Below are 25,339 nucleotides of genomic sequence, written 5' to 3'. Positions count from 1 at the left end.
TGGTGGGAGGAATGGCTTGAAGAATTCTCGAGGTTCATGAAAGTGGTAGGAGATGACAAATCCACATACCCTTCTTGACAGACTAACCAACCTGGCTGGGAAAGAGATAAAGGGAATCCTTAAGACCATTCCACTGCAGGAGAAAACTACATATGACCTGGCTGTAGCCGCTTTGAACAAGGGACTGGTTGCACAGCCAAACAAGGACTTAAAATGATACGAGTTCAACCGATGTCAGCAACGGCCAGAGGAAACAATTGGAGACTTTGTCACCAGGCTACAAAAGAAAACGGGCAATTGGGATTTTGCAAACTTCTCTGATGAGGAAGCAATACGGCTAAGAATAATAGAAGACTGCAAATCACCAATGTTCCGAAAGCATCTCCTCAAGAAGCAACTCCCACTGGAGGAAATATTAGAGCTGACCCACATTCATGAAAGGGTAGACGTGCAAGCCGCAATAATTGAAAGCCCAAAGGAAACTGGCATCATTGCCGCATATGGGCAGATCGCGCTACACTGCTCCCGTGCCAATGCAGCATAGACTGTGCACCGCGCCAAGTAACAGCCCAGCAGAGCCAAGGAGACCAAATGTGCTACAAGTGTGGTCTGTTGTTCCCACACTGAGGACTATGCCCGGCAATGGGCCACTAGTGTACCAGGTGCGGGAGGGAAAACCACGTTGAAGGGGAGTGCAGGGATGGAGTACTCTTCCAGCCAAGTGGCGCACTGCCCGTGCAAAGCGGTATAACAAAAGCGATGAACGAAATGCGACTGTGGGAACCAGGAAAGCAAGCAGAGCCGCCAGATGCATACTCAACATGGGACACACGACCAGGGGCGCAGAGTACGGGGGCTCCGGGGCCCGGGCCCCCGGCCCGGCTAAATCAAGTCGGGGCTGAGCCCCCCCCCAGCCGGAGAGAAGTGATACAGTATCGATGGCCCTTTCCATCGATAATGCATCACTTCTCTCCGGCCGGGTAAAAGGCTCGGCTGTTTTCACTTCTTTTTGCTGCAGCATGAATGCAAGGGGCCTGCACTCCTTTCACCTCCGCTTGGTGCAGGAAGTCACGGACCAAGTCACGGACCCGTTGGGGGAGGGATTAGGGATGCCTATGTTGATTTCATTTGAAATACCGATAAGTGAGAAGGGAAAGTTGGCGTTTTGGTGCGTGTTAATTAAAATGTCCCTTTCTGCCGATGAAAAACACTGATGACAATTCTATAACCATGTGAACCCGTTACTTTTCCGTAACCTTCCAGTGTAATTTCTCTTTCCGACCTCATTAATTGTTTACTGCGTAGTAAGCCAGTAACCGTGTATCCTAAGGATGCACAGTGCCGCGCCATTAAACATTAAACGGGCCATGCTGAAGGCAGGCAGGCTTGCTTTTAGATCAAGCTAGGGTTTGAATACCTTCGATGATGCCTTGGTAAATTGTCACTGTCTGGAAAAGAATGCTAGTGACATTCTTTACGCACGTCCTGTTTTTGTAAACAAGCTATTAAACACACACGTGGGCAATAGCTGCGAAGCTGCTAAGGTTTAAAACAGGTAATGTTTTTAAGAGTCATGTGTTGCCATCTATTGCGTTGAAAACAGAAATGAGACAACGACGACTTTGCTTTAAATTTGCCAGCAAAACTCCAGACACGTGAAAGCCCAATAGCTGAAGGTCAAGCCCAATTCTGCACAAGCAATACCCACTACTTAGGGTTAGCATGTCCTCTTTGTAAATTAAAGAAAGCATTGCAGCAGTATTATTTACCCCTAGTATACATTAATAAATAATTTGGCATTTATATAGCGCTACTGCTTATTATTACCCACGGTGTGTGGTGCTCATTTATCGACCTCAGAAGGATGAAAGGCTGAGTTTGGCCCCGGGGATTCAAACCTGCGTTAGCAGGCTCTGCTCGGATGTCAAGCGAGCTCTCTACTCGCTGTGCCACTTGACCGACTGTTTGCACCATCCATATTGTCAATATTATGTTGGAAATGGACAGCTTTATATTGGAAGGCAGGAGGCCTCTTGTTATGCATTAGTCTTCTCAACCAAGCAGCAAATAAAAACACAAGTTTATAAATTAAAGGAAAGCTTCGCTCACGTGTTTAATTTGATCAATCGTAATGACATCCGCGTCCCACCATATGTGGATGTATCACACTGTTGTTTTGCTCAGCAAAAGCTTACTTTCCTAACAATTTATTTCTGTAAACCCCACCTTCCCTGTTCCGCTATCTTGTGATAATGAAATCTACAGGTCCCTGGTGGCAATAAATCATTGCATACACCCATACTTTTGACCTCAGCTGCCAAAGCTGCAAAATCATGGTACGGGTCGTGACGTGAGTGGGCGATGCAACTAAATGTCCTGTCTACACAATGTATTCCTGTGTCACCATAGAAAAGCACCATGTTGAGAGGCAAATAAATGTGTCATTCATTACGTCGGCCCCTCCCCTGTCCCGATGCTATAGGAATGGGTGGTACACATCACTTAAATCAACGCCCTCCTCTCCACTGTAAGAGTATGTCAGAGGACTGCGGTTCGTGCTACAAAGTCACTGCTTAGAAGAGTACCCAGGGCACAACGAACCCTCCCCCGGCAATGAGGGAGGACTCAGCCAAGGGCAAGTTAGACCTGTCCTTTATTTTCCAAACAGTCAGTTATCATACAGGAAACACAGAATCTCCAACAATCACTGCTCCTGAGCCCGTGTCACGAGCTGTTGTTGTATTATGACATCACAATCTCTGACCCTTCCCCAAAAACATAAGAGCCCATTTCATTGGGTATCTCAGGTAATATCACCTATAGGTATCCCCTATATGAGGGATCTAACTGGTCCTTCCATGTCAGGTGGGTTTGTCTTAGACTTCCCCAAAAACTATCAATTACATTGTTGCATGGTTGCCGGATGGCCATTGGCCCTTGCCCCATTACACACCACCCCAGGACTTGTGCTCCCTGATTGAACTTATACAGAGGGATAAGAATCCGGTTATGTGTTTTCAGGATGTCTTTGACCTGTTCAAAGGTGAAAGGGGTCTTCCTATGAGCAATTTGTTCCCAGAACTGGCACGACTGCTTCAAATTGGAGTAACCATCCCTGTATCCTCTTGTTCTTCGGAGCGTTCATTTTCATGCCTTCGGCACATCAAAACCTACCTGAGAGCTACAATGGGCAAATCTCGATTAAATGCTGTTGATTTGCTACATGGACACAAAGATGAAGCTGCACATCTGGATGTTGAGGCCATTGCAGATGAATTTATTCAACAAACTGTCCGTAAAAATACATTTAGCCTGGGGAAGGTGCTGCAATGAAAACAGTTCACCTGTTCTCCTGGCTGGCCAATATACAGCAGCACTATTGTAAGTTTGAATTGTTGATGTTTTACTGACCTATGACACCACACACGTTCTTGCTTGGTAGTTTTTAATCGAGAAACGTCTTTACTTCTCGTTTCCCTTGAATTGGGAACTTCTTTTTGGTGGTGGTGGTGGTACTCCACCTTGCAGCTGTACCTTCTGTTTAGCAAGCATTTTATTCTCCCATCCTAGTTGTGTTGCTCTGCCTTTTGAGGGAGGGCTACTACAACCTGGATGATTATAGACGGGTGGAGTAGGGGCAGTGATGGCTTACTGCAATGCAACTCGAAGGCTTAAATCCCCTTCTTACTTGACTTTAGTATATGCAGTACATGCTAGCCAATGTTTCCACTGTTCTGCGCTGTGCGCGCCCCCCGCGCGCGCCGTTGTACCAAGTTGGCGACTACATGCAAATTTGCGGTCATATATCTGCCAGTGATGTCACTTCCTGTATTTGAGCCCCCCACCCGGGAAATTCATAAGTCGGCTCCCTTGCACACGACCACATGGAGAACAAAGGGGAAACACCTGGGAGTGGAACTAGAAGAGCCCAAGCAGTCTGTGGATGAAGGGGTCCCAGCCGGTGGACTGATCACAAGAGAGGGAAGTTCAGTGTTAAGTGGGGTGGGAGATGTTGCAGTCGAGAATGACCATGGACTACCTTAAGCACAGGTCGAGCTGGGGTGACCTTAAAAGCAAGGGGAAGGAGGGACCCCGGAGGGAAGGGGGAGGAAGAGAAGGGGCTACTAGAGCCTGGTAAAGCAGGCTGGAAAGGGGAATAAAGGAAGATACACATATCTGTGGCTGAGTGTCTTCCGTTATCATTGTGGCTGGGAGAGACAGAGGACCGATGGAGTCGGGACCTCTTGACCCTCCCCTCCCCCCCACCGATAGGGCATAACAGTCCGGCAATCTAATATATGTCAGAAGTCTTTGAATCAAAGTTGCCACACACTACATGGCCGCTGCCCAAAATGACCCAACATTCTGCAACAGGAATAGAAGAATAGTACTGAGGTCTCCGGAGTTGAAATTGAAGAGATTATGTGGTGCGTCACTCTTACTTCCGTCCTGCTCAAAGACACGATTAATGAAAGACGCGGGGACGCCGGGTCTTCATACAGCAACCGGGTTCCGTGCAGAGCGCTGGCATAGTAACCACATCAGCGTGTCGGCGCTGTGGCGCTCGCTGGTTGAGAGAGCTGGTTGCAGCGTTCACAAAAGTAAGAGAGTGCAGCTGACAAAACCCATGTCAATAAACGAATAAGTAGCCGGGAAAATGTTTTACATTGATCGCGTGTGTGCTCTGTGCACTATGCCTCCCACTATTAGATAATAATTCACTTATCAAGCAGCAAAGAAAGAGGACGTATGTGGCTGAGGAGATCCAGTGATGAGTGGCAAGTCCCGTTGGGCAATAGTGTTGGGCTATGATGTTCTCATCTTTTCTGGTAAATTCCGTTTTAAAGTTCAAATCTTTTGTTTCCATGCTTGCTGCTCGAGTAAAAGTATAGAAAGTGGGAGCATAATACGAACCTCATTCTTGGCATAGAAAACTGGGAGTTACAAGCGAAAGGTGTGACAGGGTCAGAGTCTTGACCTTGCCAAGGGAGAGGGGGGACCCCTCGCAACCTGGAGTAGGCATCCTACCAGGGCATAAACCAGAGCCAATCTGACCCGAGAGGTGGGATGAGGGAAATGGGGGACCCAGTTCCTGATAGAAACATCGCGAAACCAAGTAACCTGTGTACTGGCCAAAAGTAATGGGGTCACAAACGATAATAGGGCACGGCCAAAAAGGGACTTATTAACCTTTGCTGTTGGAACCCAGCCGCTGGGGTAAAGCATGGTAGAGATTACCCAAAGTGGACAGATGATACTAAGAACCAATGAGAAGGGGTGGATGTGAACACCAGTAAAGGCAGTGCAATCAAATCCCCGCACTCAGATGAGGGGTGTTCGGATGAGGTCAGGAGGAGAGCTGGTGGACCGAAAACCCAGGCAGCAGAGAGCTGAAGGTAGAGTCGAGTGATGAGAAGTTTCTGGAAGAACTGGATGATGACAGTGCAGGTAAGATATTGTGTAGGTGGGACAGTGGTTCCAAGCTTGCGATATTGTACTTATTGTGGTGTATGTGTCTAAGTGTGTGACAAGAGAAGGGTGAAGCAGAGAGGGATGTGTGAGTGTAGGGGAGGGCTGAATGTAGAAGGTGGAAGGTGTGAGTGGTACAGAACGAAAAGAAAGAGATAGGGAGCATGAGAGAAAGAGGAGAATATTGAAAGAAAGAGGAAGAAGGCGCAGTGGGGAAGGTTGGAGAACAAGATGGAGGAAGAGGTAGCAGGAGGGGAGGAGAGAGAAAGTGGAGGGGTTTGAGGAAGAAGTGTCAGAAAATCTGAGGGAGAAAGAAAGGGTGAAGGGGGGACTAGCGAGTGAGAGAGAGAGAGAGAGAAGAAGAGTACATTTAGAAAGAGAGGTGAGAGTAGAGAAGGAGACAGGGGACCTAGGAGAATCTAGGATGGAGGAGGGGGGACACAAGAAATAGAGAAGGAGAAATGGAGCGTAGGAGAGAGGAAAGGAAGGTCAGGGAGAGGAGGTAGAGAGACGGTGTGAGACTGTGGAAACACCATCCCAACGTCATTGAACTCCACCTTAGCGATCCTTCAGAGTAAGGAACCCAGAGGAAGTCCCAGAGGGAGTAAGGTAAATAAGGCTATGGCCTTTAAGCCTTCATTGAAAGACTAGGTTAGAATAAGACACAATGATTGCCTGTCCCTAGTGTTTCAGCACATCCTATTGGGGAGTAGAGACGCCTGGGCTAGGGTGGAGGGACCCTACAGAAAGGTCATGGGTGAGAATAGGGACCCCAATAGTCTGGCCTGCCTGCTGTCATTCAGCAGTCATGCCTTTGACATTTTATGGTAAAATACCTAAACTCCATATCTGGTTCCTCAAGTTATTTTAGCCACCTCTGACACAGGGTGAAGGTACAGCATGTACTGGGGGCCTCCCTGGCCACTTCTACAAGTACTGTAGCAAATTAACATAGAGTGGCGTCTACCCTTGAGAAATAAGTTTTATAAATTGGTTAAATGTAGAAGACATGAAATTGCAAGGTTGCCAAAGGCAAACAGGAGCATTCCACAATTGCGTGGTGTGCACAAACAAATCATGAGGCCCTACCACATTAATAAAACATATTTTGCTGCTTATACCCAAAGAAAATCACACAGCCAGTCTCAACAATATATATGTGGTGCTGCGCTGGACCCATTTCATGCTGGTTGTGCCCAGAGAAAGTGGCTTGTGCCAACAAAATAAACATCAATCTCTGCACACCTATTTTCATTCTGGTTGCGCCCAAAGAAGATCACAAGGATTCATTAAAAATGTGCCACAGAAAAACTGTTTTCGTTTTGCTTATGCTCCAGGAAATTCATAGAGCCTCTCAACAGTATATCCCAGCACAGCCTCCATTCCACGCAGGCGGCTGTGCCCAAAAGAAATAATATGGCCTGTCTAAAAAAAACGTTTTGCCAGGGCTTCCCGTTCCTGCTCTATCATACTAGTAGTGCCCAAAGGAAATCCCGAGGATTGTCTCAACAATAGATTCCAATATTGCTACTGTCAGTGCAGACTGCAAATTCCCACCACACAATCTTTGCTGGTTGTGCTCAAAATAAATCATCAGACCTAACTGAACAATATATGCCAGCACTGAAACTAAAAAACACAGGTCCATGGTGCTTGTGCTCATGGAAAATCCTACAGCCTGTCTCAACAATATATTCCAGCACTGCTCCCACTCCCTTTCATACTGCTTGTACCCAATGAAAATCATTAGAATTCTATCATCAATATTTGCCAGTAATGCCACTGTACAATGCATGTTCATGATGCTTGTTGTCCAAGTTCTGGCTCAGTTTTGCTCATCTGTCCTATGGCACAATTGTTTGCCAAAACAGAAAGCAGGAAGTGATTAAAACTTCTCTACCCAAGTCCCAGCTAGGCGCCTTCCACAAGAGGCCACAAGAATGAGAAAATAGATTAACTCCTAACATCCTAGTTGCCAGACCTCCATAGTGCCACTTAGTTCTTGCAGGGATAGAAGCTCTGCTGGCCCCATGCAGGATGTTGCTCCACACAAGGGCCTGGAGGGCCTCTGTCCATGCAACACTAGGTGGTGCTGTCTTGCAGAGTACATCCTATCTGGCCTATTGATGTCTATTGGGAAAGCTTTGCATGACAGAAGCATTTGCCCCTCCATAATGGATGGCAACCCTCCAGTCACAGGAATAATACCATTGTCTTTCATTTGTTTCATTTATTTGTGCTTAAATAGCATTTATCGTCTTTGATATAAAATACTCCACTGAGACAAAGCACCTTGCACTGCCCTCTGTTTCTGTTGTAACACCCTTCCTAATGTAATTCTAATGTAATTCCCTGTGCCTATGGTCTGCTACATTTGGCTCCCACAAAATAAATCATCAGAGCTGTTGCAACAATATATGCCCGCACTGAAACTAAAATACACAGGTTCATGCTGCTTGTGCTCATGGAGAATTCTGAAACCTGTCTCAGCAGTATATGCCAGCACTGTTTCCCTTTCACTCTGCGTGTGTACCCAATGAAAAGCATTAGAATTGTATCAACAATATGTGCCAGTATTACCACATGTTCATGATGTTTGTTTTTTTTTTTTTTTTTTTTTTTAAATATTTATTTACAATTTAACCAACAATACAACAGTCACATAGCAAATACCATGAATGAAAAACGAGAAGAAAGAAGAGAAAAAAAAAAAAAAAACCCAACCACCCCTGTAATACATTTAACTCTCAGGCCAATGTAAGTACACATATAGGCCACTTGCTAATACAGGTCTAAGAATGAATCCCACACCTTAGCATGTATCTGCAATTTCCTCAATCGCCTATATATTACCCTCTCAACATTCGCCAATGAAATCATCTCATCAATCCAAGTTTCCGCAGTCGGAGGAATCCGGGATTTCCAACCCCTCAAGATCAATCTTTTAGACACTGAAGCTCCCCTAAACAAAAATTTCTTTTCAGACACCGAAAGATCTTCAAGTAATTCACCACATCCCAAAACCATCGTCTTAAAGTCCAGGTCAATCGTGCAATCCAGGACTCGCAAGCACATACTGCAAACCTCATGCCAGAAGCTCCGTACCCTGACACAATCCCAGAGCATATGTTCAAGAGTCCCAACATCCAAACCACAGCACCAGCACACATCAGAATCAATCATGCCCGTCTTCCTGAGCTTCTCTGGACACCAAAACACCCTGTTGAGAACTTTAATTTGCCTTGAACGTTCACACAGATTGACTGAGCAAAGCTGTACATTCGCACACATCTCGTTCCACATATCAACAGTAATCTCGCAACCTAAACGCCTACTCCATTCCTCCACCAATCCAGTATTATCTTTATAGCTTGCAACCATTCTGCGATATAATCTGCTCGCCACCGACCGAGAATCCATCGCCAAATTCTCCAAAGTTTCAAGTTCACACACATCAATCTCACCAACGCACCTTTTTAATTTCCTGTAATCCGCCATGGACACATTCTCAATATCAAAATTAGCACATAAAAGATCAAAATTAATGAATTTTCCGTCTCTGTAAATGTCTCTAATCCATTGAACACCACCAAGAAACCACTCCGGCCAAAAAATAGGCTTACCAGCCTCAGTGATGGATTTATTAAACCAGATCGATGCCGAAGGAGATCTCTGAGCCGATGAGCCACACATTTCATGAACTTCTCTCCACACATCTCGCAAAAACCCAGTCAAGGGAAGCGTCCTACCCCTATTGCTAACCTACGTAAGTATCGCTCTTGGTGCAAGAGGACCTAAAGCACCCGCCTCCGCCACCGCCCAAGCACCCGGAGACACATCCAGGAAAGGAATCAAAAATTGACAAGAGAAGGCAAGATGATATGCCCTAAAATTGGGGACCCCAAGACCCCCTCTGTCAGCAGGGAGCTGTAGCTTCCATAACTTAAGCATCGGCGGTTTCCCATCCCAAAGGAAGGTTTGCATGGAAACATCAATCAATCTCCAATAACTTGCGCTAATCTTCATAGGAAGCATACCCAGAATGTAGTTTATTTTGGGGGCCGCCACCATCTTCAAAGCGTTTACCTTGCCCCATAACGACAGACGCAAAGCCGACCATCGTAGCAAGGATGACTTTAGTTCACGACAAGCCTCCCCCAAATTTGCCTCCACCATATCATGCACAATCGGAGTAAGCCAGAGCCCCAAATATTTCATTTTTCGAGTGCACCATTGGAATCCAAACCCCGTCGCCACAGATTTAATACAACTTCTCGTAATAGGTAAAGCCTCCGATTTCAACCAGTTAATCAAATAACCAGACGCAGCATGGAACCGATCCAAAATCGCCATCAATGAAGGCAAAGAGACTTCCAAATTTCTTAAAACCAATAGAAGGTCATCCGCGTAAAACCAAGTTTTTTGCATAACTCCATGAAAGGGTACACCCTCCAAGGTTAAATCGTTCCGCAGAGCAATTGCAAGTGGCTCAATAGCCAACACAAACAACAAAGGTGTCATGATGTTTGTTATCCAAGTCCTACCCCAATGTCAAACTCTGTACCCCAAATATCACCCCACATCACAATCAGTGCCCAGGTTCTGCCACATGCCATCACCACAGCAGAGGTCTGCTGCAATGGTGCTATTGAAGAGGAGTAGATCCTCCCCCTCTTTGGTGATAGACAGCTGAAAGTGTCATTCAGGGCATGAGCCCTGCCTTCCTGTCTAACAGTGTAAAAGTTAGAAGCATTGTCCACTGAGTCAGCCAGGCTGCCCTTATTATAGTCAGGTACATTAGAATAGCAAAAGAATACATTTCTTATAGCTGCGGCCTCAAAGCCCCACAAAGATTTCAAGTGTTGAATAAATAAGAAAATAAAGTGATGTGTGCAAACTCGGAAAGGGAGTGTTTGGGCAGAAGCCAATATGCAGTGAGTCAGCAGTTTAAATAGCAGAATATATTATTTTCCAACAGTGTTGCTTACAAATGAAGCTGGCATAAAATCAGAGAAAGGATAAGCCAGGTGGGGTAACACATACCAATACTGCATCTAATCTATGTCTTGGACACAGTGTGCTAAGAAGTCTGAAGTAAAAGTGTCATTTTCAGAAACTGCTATTTTCTAGTTTTAAAGTTGCAACACATGTTTGTGATTCAGAAGATGTGGAACAACAACCAGTCATGCTAAATTAGCATAATATGAGGTCATTGACTTATTGTGCAATGCTTTATTTTCTATAAAAGTGTGTTAAAACTGGACAAGCTCTGATTCTTTGCTGTTCGAACTGACATCTGTGACATGGGTAACTGTTACCAGCCAGTTGAAGAATACACGTTTTTTGCTGTCTGCATAATTCAGTCTCTGAAAGGGTTTCGTTGAGTTATGACTGAGAAGACACCTCCTCAACACTATGTGTTCCCATGGTCTGCTACATGCGGCACACACTGCCGGAATGTGTCTCAATGCTGCTAGTATCTGTGCCCAATAGTACTCTATGTGCACAAGGTATGCCCCTACATTGCTCCCAGTGCCCACGGTGAGCCCATGTTGTTCTTGCAGCCATAGTTCTGCCCCAATGTCCCTCCCTGTGCCTATGTTATGCCTTAAATGCCCCCACACGACCACACATATGTCTCAATCCCACTCTCTGTGTCCAAGGTCTACCCAAATGTCATTTTCTGTGCTCCAGGAAAGCCCCATTTCACACTTAATGGTTGAAGTGCTGCCCATGTGGCCCTCACTGGCACAATTGTGCCCCAATGTGGCTATGTGTGCCCATGTTCAGCTCACGTTGCTCTCTGACACTCAATTCTGGCCCATGCGCACTTGCTGCACCACAATCACCTCCCCCCCAATAGCAACATTCGCCTCTTCGCCATAAACTGATGCACTGAACCATACATAAACATGCACGCATACATATCACACACACAAAAAAAGACTCTCACACACACACCCACAAACACTTTTGTTTTTAAAAACGTACGTTCTGCCCAATGCTTCGGCTCAGTTTTGCTCCTCTGCCCTCTGGCACCATTGCTCGCCAAAACAGAAACCAGGAAGGAAGTGATTAACACTTCTCTACCCGAGTCCCAGGTAGAGGCCTTTCACGAGAGGCCACAAGAGTGAGAAAATAGATGCACTCCTAGCATTCAATTGGCCAGACCTCCATAGCTCCACTTAATTCTTGAAGGGGCCGAATCTCTGCTGGCCCCACGTAGGGTGTTGGCCCACACAAGGGCCTGGAGGGCCTCTGTCCATGCAAGCCCTGGGTGGGGCTGTCATGCAGAGTGCATCCCATCAAGCTTATTAATACCCTAACGGGATAGCTCTGCATGACAGAAGCATGTGCCCCTCCATAATGGAGGACACCACTTCAGCCACAGGAATAAAACCATTGTGTTTCATTGTTTTAATATATGTGTGCTTATATAGCGCTTATTGTCTTTGATATAAAATACTCCACTCAGACGAAGCACCTCACCTTGCTCCCTGTTTCTGTTGTAACACCCTTCCTGATGTCATTCTGTGTCTATGGCCCGCTGCACATGCCTCTGACTGCCGCAATTCTGCCCAATGCCTAGAATCCGCGCTCAATTCGCGCTCTCGTTCTGCCCCCAATATGAACCGACCGTCTGTCGCAGATTGCTGTAAGTGCCTAAGGCCTGACTGACAATGTTGTTCTTGATGTTGTGTTGTAGAACGCAGTTTGCCTGTTCGAACTATTGATGTGCGAGTTATCATCAAATAATTAGACTGGTGACTCCCAGAGCGCCGCATGCGTCTTATATGATATTGTCGAGAATTTGTTTTTGTGATCAATAGAGATGTCTATTTTCAATGACTTAGTTTGTATGCTGGAGTGTTTTGGTTATTGAAATGTATTTGTTGTGTTGCCAAAAAGCTTTGTTTATTAAAAATGTCTCTTTTTGTATGTTTGCTTTCTAAACACCGATTTCGTGTTCCATTGTGTATTTCATGTTCTGTGTTTTTTTTTTTAATAAAATCATTTTTCAATTTAAAAAAAAGTGTCTTTCAACACAGTTTACAGCATCCGGATTATGAACTAGGCGATTAAAACCCATTGAATAATTGGAATGTATCCCACGTGTTGCACAACCCTTTCGTTGATGAATGTTGTTCTTGGTGCCAGAGTTCTGCCCAATGTGCCACTCTCTGCCTATGTTATTAACCATGGGGCCCTCACAGCCACACACTTGCCTCAGTCGCTCTCTCTCTGTCCAAGGTCTTCCCAAATTGTACTCTCTGTGCACCATTCCACTCACAGAAATAACAGTATTGTCTTTGATATACAATCCGCCACTCAGACAAACCCCTGTCCCTGCCCACCGCTCCCTGTCTTCCTAAGGCCACTGGCTGTGCCTACGTTCGGCTCCACGTGGGCCTCACTGCCGCAGGTCGGCCCCCCTCTCGCTTTATGAGGAAATCACCCATCAATAGTTGTTCATCTTTCTCTACTCACCGGTGTATTCGTCGAGTCCTGGACAGTCATAGTAACTGCAAACTGGTTTAATGTCTGTGAAAACAAAAAAGTATCAGATTGTCAATGTACAGAATCTACCAATGTTCATTTTTTTATTCATCCAATTCATGATTTTCTTTAAATCTGGGGTCTTTCAATTAGGTGACACAGGCATGTTTCCAGTTACAGTGAAAAAAGTGCCTCTCTCAGGCGAAAGCCCTTTCCAGGTTGTCGTAGTACCAGGCGAGCTTGAGAAATTCTATGGGAAGCACAATCCTCTTTTCCTGCTGAATTCAGATATATTGATATTGATATTTTATTTCTACCGTGCTCAGCAAAGGGAGGGGAACAAGGGAGAACAAAACAGCGATCTTACTAGGCCCAGTGACATTGAGAATGCTCAAGTGCATGGGAGAGCGGGAGGGGAAAAGTGCATGGAAGAGGGGAGAAGTGGAAAGTGTGGAGCAAAGGAGAAACAGATGACTAATAATAAATAAATAATAAAGGCAACAAACAGTGGTAGTGCAGCCAGCAATTGGCAAGTGCTGGGTTTAAGGCAGCAGACAGTGTAGGTCTGATAAGTGCAGGAAGAGAAAGGGGGGGTATGGGTACAGATACAGACTCCATTGCAAGGGGTGGCCCGGAGGCAGTGTGAGAGGGTGACAGGGTGAGCAGGTACCTGGGCCTGGAGGACAGAGGGTGGCCAGGTGCACAGTGCCAAGAGAGAACAGATCAGCAGGGGAGAGGGGGAGCGAAGGCAGAAGCAAAGAGGAAGGTCTTGAGGTGCTTCCAGAACCGGAGAAGGTTCTCCTTAGTGTTTTAGAGTGGCAGGGAGGCTGTTCCAGAGGGAGGCCCCAGTCGAAGACACAGATCTACCCCCAGCCCGCTTCTTTGAAAAACGACTGACCCTAAGGGAGTTAGAGGTACAGGAGCAAAGAGCTCGAGAGGGGAGGTATTTGCGGAGGGATAGCTGAAGGTATTTTGGACCCAGGCCCCAGAAAGCCTTGTGGACAATGCAGACGGCTTTGAATTTAATCCTTGCATCCACTGGGAGCCAATGGAGAGATTTCAGAGCTGGAAAGATACGATCTCAGGGCTTGAGGCCAAGGACAAGTCTTGCAGTCCTGTTCTGGATTAGTTGCAGAGGACAGAGAGTAGAGGCAGGTAGATTTAGAAAGAGGCTGTTACAATAGTCCAACCTAGAGAGAACCAGAACTTCGGAGACCATGAGCTTCCGAGGGAAGGAGAGGAAAGGCAGAGTACCTCTGATAATATTATGATAATAATAATAATAATTTGTTATTTTTTTATATAGCGCTTTATTCTAAAGCGCTTTACATGGGACATATTTACATGCATTACTATTATTACCCAATCGAAATTGGTATTACGTATGCATGCTTGGAATTTGGAAGGGAAAAAAATCCATGTTATTATCCAGGCTGTGCGCCCTATTTACTTCTCTTGAGACTGGGAGGTAGAGAAAGACACGTTTGCGTGCAAAGGCACGTCTGAAGAGTAGCAGCTAGAATCATTTGCCAACACTTGACAAATCCCATTTTTAAAATGTGATAGCATAACATTACATTGCATGGACGTTGCTTATGTGTAGCAACCCGCGCAAGCTCGTAGTTCCAAAGGTGGTACAACCCACACTTCGTGGCAACCCAGCTGTGAGGAATTCGACCATCCGCACGAGGTGTGTGCGGTCGCCTGGGCTTTTTTGAAATTTTGTAATGAAATGAAATGTTGGGAGATCAACCTCCGAAAAATGTGTGGAGCTACTCCACACACATTTTCCTATACTGCCGTACAACAAATACATAGTCAAGTGCGGGGAACACAGCCTACAGGCACAGTCCTCCTGTCATGTTCAGCTGGAATGTTAACAGCCACAGGTACATCAAAGCATCTCAGGAAAGGGGAAGGCAACAACTTCCTCCTGCCATGGCCAGCCCAATTAAAATATCAAAGGCTGTTCATTTTCAGTCCCGTGTGGTGGCAGCGCATACTGATGAGAATTAATTGAGCAGGCCTGGCCAGAGAACTAACAAAGGGCAGGAAAACCAACACCTCTTTGAAATGCAATGTGCCAACTTGAAGCTAACTCCCACACCTCTGCATGAAGGGCAGCGAATGGTATGTCTGGGACGACTGTTTACAGTAGGCAACCCATGCAGGGGGACATCCTTTCAGAGGGAAGAAGTATGTGATTTGATGGAGACAGAAAGTTTATCACCACAAACTTCAAGCGAGACCTGCACTTTGATCATGAGCCACAGAGAGCTCATTTAACCAGAGAGACACTTTGATCCACAACAGACAGGAAGATAGGTGGGACTTAGTAGTACATGTTGTCACCCCTCACCTGTCCTGTTGCAAAGGACTCTGCTTATGACGTAACATAAGAATGCTGGTGGGGCCCAGGATCGGTTCATTAAGGCAGGCTTAGCCTGCACCAATCACTGGGGCCCATTTGGCTTTAAAAGAGATCGAGCCCCTCTTTTGGCAGATCATCTGACAACTTCCAAAGGAGTAAACAGAATGACTCATGTGGACCCTGGCTGAAAGTACAGTCTGTCTTACAGCTTCTGCCAATGAAGGAAGGCCAGAATTTCCAAGAAGGGGAGTAAGATCCCTCCCCTAAACATCTCCCAGGGAACAGAGGGAGATACCGAACTCAGAGGACCCGTCCAGCAGCTCCAGAACCGGTACCCAGCCAGCACACATCGTGCCCTGCATTTTTCTGCCAGCAAGCTTCCTAAGTGGGAAGTACCAGAGAGTCTCTGAACAAAGGATAAGGCTGTTGCCTGCAAACACTCTACTCAGCTTTGGGCCATCCACCTTAAACGACGATATGAGCCCTGCGAAGAAGCTAGGAGGAGTGCAACGACAAGCATCAACCAGCGTCCATATTTTAAGTACATTTTCGAGGCAGTGAGCCCTCGAACTGTGACCGGCTGCACCACTGACTGTTGTTACACTGCAGTCACTAAAGCCGTCCGAGAGGCCTCAACAAGTGTTCCAAATCCGCCAACCAGCACAGAGACAATGATTCCTGACCCTGAGCCACCATGTAGGCCATCTTACAGCCATCCGTCCAGCCTTGCTTACCGAACTGCCTGCCGCCTGATACCCACAGCTGTCTCCCTTCTTGAACTCTGTTGCAGGAGCTGTAAAGCCCCCTGGAAACGACTCAAGGCTGTCGAGCATCAAGATCATCTCAAGCACCAGGTACATTGTGGTTCTATTCCCCTGGTCCTTCTCCGAAGGCCCCGAGTGACATTTACGACCCCTTGCTCCCTTGGTACGGAAACCAAATATTGCTTTACCGACTACCCTCCTGTCAGTATCGGGAGTGCATCCCTTTCCTTTGTGAAACTGTCTGTCCTCTGTGTTCCTTTACAGTGTGGGTTGTAATTGTAGTGTGCTAGAACTGCATGTTGTAATAATGATAAAATAGACATTTTTATACAACCTCGACTGGACAGTGCCTTTTATCATTGGGTAATATTTTCGCTGTGTTGAAACTAAGCAACGATCCACGACCTTGCTGAGATAAGCCTGCCGTTCCATCCACGTTAACAAAATTGGACAAGGGGGTTTACAATGTACTTGTGTTCCCAATCTGTTTGGATCCCTTCTGATGTACTAGCGGTGTGGGGCTGATTGATGGTTTAGAAACCAATGTCATCCCTAGATTACTGGTGCCCCAGAAGTTGATTCGTCACACCAGCACCACCAGCTATGCAACTGATAAGGACAACAAAAACTCCCTGTAGCCTTGTTGGTGCACCTTAGGTACTGGTGGTCAAACGATAGGTCAGGGCCACTTAGACTCAGTCGCTGCTGCAGAGGGACCTAGTTAATGTTCCCACAGTTTCAATTTAAGGAGCATTTGAACAGTGATGTCTTTGTAATTGTGTTTTATCGTGTGATTTGCAAAGTGCCACATTCAAACATGTTGCTTCAGGATTACTGACTGGACGCTTTTCGGTACATCCGTGGGTCACGGGATAAATTTACAGAAGAGGACAGTTCAGAAGACTTATCTATTGTAGACACCCGGAGCAGCAAGTAGCTCATCGGTCAGCCATGATGGTGCACTCATGTTCTCCGTGCAGCAGTTTTGGAGGGGGTTATAGGAACCTTAACAAGAGGAGCAGCATCTCCCAGAAGACTCCGACATCAGCTGGGGATACTTGCTTTAAGGTGTTGGGGTACAGATCAATTTGTATCTGTCTCTTGCAAAACACATACCTATTCCCTTTCTCAATCAAATGTATTCAGAAAAAACACCCATTACAAACAAACGGAAACAAAAAGTATACATTTAAAAACGTAATAGACAAGAACTCTACATTTAGTACATTACATCAAACTTAATTTAAAATCAACTACAAAATACTAAATATTCTCAATAGGGTGACAAACATAAGAGCAAACACATTATGAAACCTCTTCAGCTCTAGCCCTCTTAACACGGGTCAAGATGGCTTCGACATTTCTACCGGATAGGAGAAATGTCATGTTATTTGCATGCGCATGCTCAGTTCTTTATACAGACTGAGCGACACTGTCAGAGGCCAAGTAGTTAATACTAGCAAAGGGCACATGGTAAAGCAGGTTCAAGCAGCCCAAGTCAGATTTGTAAGTTTTCGCAGGCATTATTTAGGCCCTGGCCCAATGGCTTAGCCATCACCACTAGGCCAGGGAGGGGCCACCCTATGCCCTCCCTGCCCCACAGTTCAGCTGCAAAAGGAAAGGAGCGTTAGGCAGACTGCAGAAGAATAGTAGTTAACATAATATAACAGGAAATGAGCCATTCTTGAGTTCCTCGCCGTGATTGTCCCAACAGGGAGGATGGCTATAAAAAAGAATCAACAATGTACTATCATTACTCATAAGCACACACAATTCTTATGCTTCTAAACGTAATACAACCTCCCAGCAAACTCTGCCCAAACTGCCCACCTCACCCACAAAGGAGTCGCACAGAGTACCCCCTGAGATGGAAGTCCACCACATGACTTCCTTACATACCTATGTCTCCCATCTATTCTGAGGTACTTCATAGCTTTGAGGAAAACCCCCAACTATCAGTGGGGCCTACATCAGCCAACCACCGCCCATACTCCCGCTAACATGAAGCACAATTACCCTCATGCTAAAACTTTGCCTAACCCTTATGCTAACATTACTCCTTAAAACAGTGCACACGCTACATATAAATATATGGCCCAAATTTACTAAGGGAAATTAGTGGCGTAAGCCCACCTTATGCCAAAAATAAGTCATAACTTCTGTGGAGGTAACATACACCAATTTATGAAAATGACTTACGTTAAAAACATAGAAAGGTGGAAGTCAAGAAAAAGAGCGTACATCGAAGTGGAACAACCATCAAAAGTGGACTTATACAAAGACAAAAATGCATAAGGAACCCAAAGAAGACAGAAAAATCAATATCACTGCTAAATGATTACTGAAAAATACACAACACCCACAATCACCACAAAGCCACTTGAGTAGAGAATTCATGTACAAAACCCAACACACGCCCCTGTAACACACCACAGAACACATAAAACACACATACTGCCACATCATAAGACTAACCAATACAGCGACACCCTAGAGGCAGCCCATCAGTATGCAGCAGGAAAGGTACAATAAGGCACATAGAACCACCAGGGGCATCATTGAGTGGTCTATAGGCCTCTTAAAGTCACGATTCAGATGCCTAGATCACTCAGGGGGTACTCCTATACAGGTCACACATTGTGTGCAACATCATAAATGCCTGTTGCATCCTGCATAACTTCGCAGTGAACAAAGGTGTAGATGCAGAACTAGTACCTGACCTCAAGCCAGAGACAGGTGTCAGAGCCAGGCGCCAGGCCCCCGACCCAGGGGGGAGCCCATTGTGACAGCAGCACGAGTGAGGAAGTGACTGGTCAACAGATTCTTCACATGAGCATGCATGCTGCCAGAAAGGAACAGTGGCCACACACAAGACAGTGTCTATGATGAAGGAATGACAAGTGACAGGTACAGCCTGCACATATTCACCTGCCTGCGACACCCAAGGAAACAGACATCTGGCCATGGCAAAACATTGCCAAAATGCACACCTCCACACACACAGCCCGATACTGCATGACAAATCAATGGGCAGATACGAAAAACCATTCCACCATGCCAGTACTGCACATGCCCCAATTTCCATAAAGGATGAACATGAAGTCAGGAGGTATCAACAGCAACTCCACTGTACAAAGCAGAACTCAAACCACCATGAAACCCTAATAACAACCAGGTTCAGCATCAGTGTCCACACGTACACCCACATCTCCACACATGTGCCCTACATTGCATGTCATACATGACCATTAGTCTGCATGTCAAACCCCCAACAATGAACAATTTTGCATGACACATCGTGACACAGCTACAGTTCAATCGAACACAGTGCAAACACTCCCCATTGCCGTAACCAATACGTCACACTGGGGGACCAGCTAGAATTCATAGGCACACTTGACATGTGGTGCGAAAAGTGTAATATACCCTATTCCACGGCCACTCACCCGTTGTCCGGAAGCAGGCTATAGCAAGAAAGCAGTGCACAACACCCACTCACAAGGCACTTGTGCAAAAAAGGGCAGAGGTACACTGGGACACAACAGTGAGCGTGCATGGTGAAAAGCACATTACCATATTGCATGGATGTGGTGTCATTACACACAGCCGAAATCACAGCCACATTGACATCACATGCATTCATGGATAACTATTGGGGCACACTACGCTTGTATGGAAGGAACAGGACACTGCGTTCAATCGGAGCAGGACACTCAAAGTGCCCCCATGGAGGTTCTAAGTGTTCCGTCCGCGGCTGAATTTGCCACGGCCAGAACGTTCGCATGAGAAAGGTGCGAACTACCAAAAGTTCACACCTTTCTCATGCGAACACACATACATACTCACACCAACACACACAACACACCCATAACACAACCCACACCCACAACACCCCCACACCTCCAACATAAACAAACCCCACTTACCTTCTTCTTCACGCTGGGTCCCTGCGGCACCAGTTCTCTTTCACTTCCGTGATGGGGAACCGCTGCGGCAGGGTCCTTTTCTTTCTCTTTTTTTAACGGAAGGCTGCGGGGATGTCCCCCGCAACCCCCGCTCACTATACTATAAAGTACTATACTATACTATAAAGTATAGTGAGCGGGGCAAGGCGGGGGACACCCCGGCAGCCCCTGCTGTTTCTTTTTTTTTACAATGCTACTACCAAAGGATAGAACTTTTGGCGTTCAAACCTTTGGTGGTAGCATTTTTAGACCTAATGGTTAATGCAAACCATTAGATGGGGTCAAAACGACCAATACCCCCATGCAGTCAGCAAAGCAAACATCCAACCACCAAAGATTGCACAATTAACAATTGAAACACTGTGTGACTGCACCTCTTGGGATGCACAAATGATGGACCATAGTCTGGTGAAGTGACAACAAGCACCCAAAGACATCCACTGGTCCCACCAAGTACAAAGTCAGAAAGGCAGACACAACATCATCAAAGCAATGGGGGCAAGGGGACAAAGGTAAGCCCAGTGTGAATTCCAAAAGCGATATCACCAAGGAACAGGCACGGGATGCTTTGATGCCATAAGGCCCTGCAGGCCCTGAAACTCCAGGCTAAAACAAGCACAATGTCAACAAGTATCAATGTATGCAACTACAGAAATCACAGAAATCCTGATGACATTATATAGCTGCCATCGAGAACACTGATAGTGTAAGCTGCTTGCGAACTGCAAATGCTTATGCACACAGATTACCTGCACCACATAGCATGAGAGATCAGGGGGAGAGGGCACTACTTGGAACAACGTTGATAAACCAGACAGGTCCACCCACACTGTGCCAACGAATCAACTTTACATACATAATGCTGTACTGCAACACACACATCCACTGTGAACAACACCTCTCCCCATTTGTGAGCCTCCAACATCCCTCCACCCAATATGACAGTCCATGACCAAAACAGCACAAGTGTGAACATCAGTGTAACCTTATTACCTGACGTAGGATACCGCCCCAGACAACCTGTCGTAAAGCTCCACGACACGTCCACCAGCAGTTTGGAACAGGACACCTGCATCAACCGCAAGGAATAGCACATCACCCAACAATGTTGCTTGCAGCGACCACCCCAGCATAGCCACTCAGCATGCACGTGAGAGAAGCTCCAAGGAGCCACATTTGCTCAAGAGCACCAGCATGAGCAACAACCACCATGTACAACACGCAGACATGTTCATGGCGCCAGGGGCGTCTGTAGAATTTATTCCAAATCAAGCATATCGCATACCAGAGCTGGTACAAATGTGTCAGTCACCATTAAAAGCAGTGCAGGAGGGCAATTCAGTCCGTACATGTCACTGTGCGTTATCAACAATGAGCCGCAAAAGGGCAGGTGAGTGGCAGTCAGTTCTTAGAAAAATCAATTATCTGTGACAAATATACCACAACTGCAAAAGACAGCAACAATGCATTTAGGGTCAAAGAGGGGGAAGGCAGATTCAGAAGCTAAAATGGGATGTGAGACCCCATCCGTCCCCACAGCTTGCAGCAAGAAGAGTGCATGAAGCCACACTAGTAAAGAAGTGTTCTTGCATCAGATGTAGAGATCCCAAAGTATAGATTCGTGACGACATCCCTTCTGCGTATGCAAATTAACAAGGGGGGTCCTGGGAGTCCCTCTGTCAGACATTAGTCCTGGTTGCAAGTGACCTACCCAGAGTCTTTAGCTCACTATCTTTCACAGAGAAGAAATATCCTAAACATATCAGTCTTTGTCCTGCCCTGGGGCAGTCCAGCATCGAAATGCTAGGCAATTCTCCTCTGAACAAGAGTACCAACAGCATCCCCAGACACGTGTTTCGGTCTGGTTGGACCTCATCAGTAGGGAGGAGCTGTGCCTCTCTAAGAGTAGTGAGCAAGGGGTCCACGTCTGGATTCCCCTAGTAACTTAGTGTGAGACCCAAAGTTACTTGCATATGCAAATTAACATGGGGGGTCCTGGGAGTCCCTCTGCCAGACATTAGTCCTGGTTGCAAGAGACTTACCCAGAGTCTTTAGCTCACTATCTTTCACGGAGAAGAAATATCCTAAACATATCAGTCTTTGTCCTGCCCTGGGGCAGTCCAGCACCTAAATGCTAGGCAATTCTCCTCTGAACAAGAGTACCAACAGCATCCCCAGACACGTGTTCCGGTCTGGTTGGACCTCATCAGTAGGGAGGAGCTGTGCCTCTCTAAGAGTAGTGAGCAAGGGGTCCACGTCTGGATTCCCCTAGTAACTTAGGGTGAGACCCAAAGTTACTTGCATATGCAAATTAACAAGGGGGGTCCTGGGAGTCCCTCTGCCAGGCATTAGTCCTGGTTGCAAGAGACTTACCCAGAGTCTTAAGCTCACTATCTTTCACAGAGAAGAAATATCCTAAACATATCAGTCTTTGTCCTGCCCTGGGGCAGTCCAGCACCGAAATGCTAGGCAATTCTCCTCTGAACAAGAGTACCAACAGCATCCCCAGACACGTGTTTCGGTCTGGTTGAACCTCATCAGTAGGGAGGAGCTGTGCCTCTCTAAGAGTAGTGAGCAAGGGGTCCACGTCTGGATTCCCCTAGTAATTTAGGGTGAGACGCAAAGTTACTTGCATATGCAAATTAACAAGGGGGGTCCTGGGAGTCCCTCTGCCAGACATTAGTCCTGGTTGCAAGAGACTTACCCTGAGTCTTTAGCACACTATCTTTCACAGAGAAGAAATATCCTAAACATATCAGTCTTTGTCCTGCCCTGGGGCAGTCCAGCACCGAAATGCTAGGCAATTCTCCTCTGAACAAGAGTACCAACAGCATCCGCAGCCATGTGTTTCGGTCTGGTTGGACCTCATCAGTAGGGAGGAGCTGCGCCTCTCTAAGAGTAGTGAGCAAGGGGTCCACGTCTGGATTACCCTAGTAACTTAGGGTGAGACCCAAAGTTACTTGCATATGCATATTAACAAGGGGGGTCCTGGGAGTCCCTCTTCCAGACATTAGTCCTTGTTGCAAGAGACTTACCCAGAGTCTTTATCTCACTATCTTTCACAGAGAAGAAATATCCTAAACATATCAGTCTTTGTCCTGCCCTGGGGCAGTCCAGCACCGAAATGCTAGGCAATTCTCCTCTAAACAAGAGTACCAACAGCATCCCCAGATACTTGTTTCGGTCTGGTTGGACCTCATCAGTAGGGAGGAGCTGTGCCTCTCTAAGACTAGTGAGCAAGGGGTCCACGTCTGGATTCCCCTAGTAACTTAGGGTGAGACCCAAATTCAGCCGCGGACGGAACACTTAGAACCTCCATGGGGGCACTTTGAGTGTCCTGCTCCGATTGAACGCAGTGTCCTGTTCCTTCCATACAAACGTAGTGTGCCCCAATAGTTATCCATGTATGCATGTGATGTCAATGTGGCTGTGATTTCGGCTGTGTGTAATGACACCACATCCATGCAATATGGTAATATGCAAATTAACAAGGGGGGTCCTGGGAGTCCCTCTGCCAGACATTAGTCCTGGTTGCAAGAGACTTACCCAGAGTCTTTAGCTGCGTGCCACATGTGGCATATGTCAGATGTTGGCCGGGTAAAACATACAGGCATTTGTTCATACAAGGGCTCACAATGCACACAGTCATTCATCATGGGACACATGGGTACACGCATACCAGCAACATACTCACCTGTACTCCAAATGTATCCTGAAGCGGAACAGCCTGATGTCCGTGGTACACCCCTTCTATGACCCCTCTGTGGAAAATATTAGCAGGATGGAACAGAGGACCATATTCATAGTCATCCTGCAAAGGACTCATGACCCCGACACAAATTCCAACAAACCATCGAATGGAGGACTGTCTCTCCACTAATCAGTTATGGTAGGCTGCAATAAACGGTGTGTCCCTCACTTTTGCAGGAGAGCCTTTGAGGCAACAACCCACCAGGTTGCCGTAAACAATTGCCCATTCACCTTATTGATATAGCAAGCAAGTCCAAGGTCAGTGTGTTCTACCAGGATATAGGCAGACCATGGCAGATGCGCACAGGAATCCATGGCATGCCTTGTGCAATAGCACCTGGAGCGTTCCAAGTCCTGGATGGGATTACCACAATAACTAATCTCAGGCCCAAATAACCAGACAGACTCAAATAATATGGCAAAATACTACATTATTATCAGTTCAATAAACTAGTGATACCTGGCGAGAAAAATAAATCCCAGCTCACACACTCTCATCACATTTCAATTACACAAAAGGTTTTATACCTCAATGTACGTCAGCTATGACGTCATCCTGCATGGCAAAAAGTAAAAACCTATCGGGTGGAGGAATTGGTTAAGGGAACAATCATACCTATAGTTTGCATAGGTGTTAGTAACATCATTGGTTGCACCATATCAAGTAGGCATGACTTGAACTACCTCTAACTATGTATAATACAGATAATAGCAGAATAACAACAGCAGATAGGCCTTGCAGGAATGTATAGTCCATCATCACATAAGCCCTTATGATTGGTTAGCACTCTCTTCCAACCTTGAACATTCTGCTCGTTAGCAGCACGTAACCAAATGAAACCCAGGTGCGGGGAACAATGTCAGACAACTGCCCATTTGACTAATTAGCCTATGATCTCTCATCAGTTAGGCCCTAAGCCAAGGCTTCTTCTTTGTAGTTGACCTTGCTGACTGTTTTCTTCTCTGGAACTTTGAAAGGAGTGAAGGTGCATTGCTATCTTCTTATATGTACCTTTTTAGAGTGTCTGATGATGTTTTTTATATGTATTATGTTCTTGATTTTTATAAGACTTTATTAAAATTGACAATTTTTACTAAACATATGTAGCTTGTGATGAGTGAATAGCTGTTGGCAAAAAACAGTGTCCTACCTTTCAATGTATTGATTAGCATTGCTATCTTCACCTGAATCCTCATGAATAGGCCTTGTTTCCTGGTCTTGCGCCACGTGTGAGGAGACAATGATTGTGTCCATTCTGTCCTCTTGCTATTTCATTCAATTGTATTAGGTGCTATTACTCTCTTCGGCCTCTGGAGACTTGGTTGCTCAGTCTTGCATGTGCTTTGCTCAATCTTTGATTGTTCAATAATTGGCACTCGCAAATATTTACTCCTTTACCTATTCTAAGAGAAATATGTCCTGTGTATGTAGCTTATCCTCTTCGACTCCTTTCGTGCCTTGTAGTTGTCTCTTGCTGCAGCATCCTTGATCCTGAGCCAAACAAATATTTTTTGATCGTGCA

At 46.1% G+C, this 25,339-nt stretch overlaps 1 protein-coding gene across 1 annotated transcript in view; it reads right to left on the bottom strand.

Annotated features, from left to right (window-relative positions):
• CDHR2 (cadherin related family member 2) overlaps positions 1-25,339 on the bottom strand; it is a 552,802-nt gene that overhangs the window by 229,065 nt on the left and 298,398 nt on the right. Inside the window, exon 5 of the mRNA XM_069651470.1 lies at positions 12,958-13,011. Coding sequence (XP_069507571.1) covers positions 12,958-13,011 — 54 coding nt within the window. The remainder of the gene's footprint in view (positions 1-12,957; positions 13,012-25,339) is intronic.

The sequence above is a fragment of the Ambystoma mexicanum genome, chromosome 3p, assembly GCF_040938575.1.
Source record: "Ambystoma mexicanum isolate Mex_15411 chromosome 3p, UKY_AmexF1_1, whole genome shotgun sequence".
In the NCBI taxonomy this organism is placed as follows: Eukaryota; Metazoa; Chordata; class Amphibia; order Caudata; family Ambystomatidae; genus Ambystoma; species Ambystoma mexicanum.
This window is presented reverse-complemented; position numbering and strand designations above follow the sequence as displayed.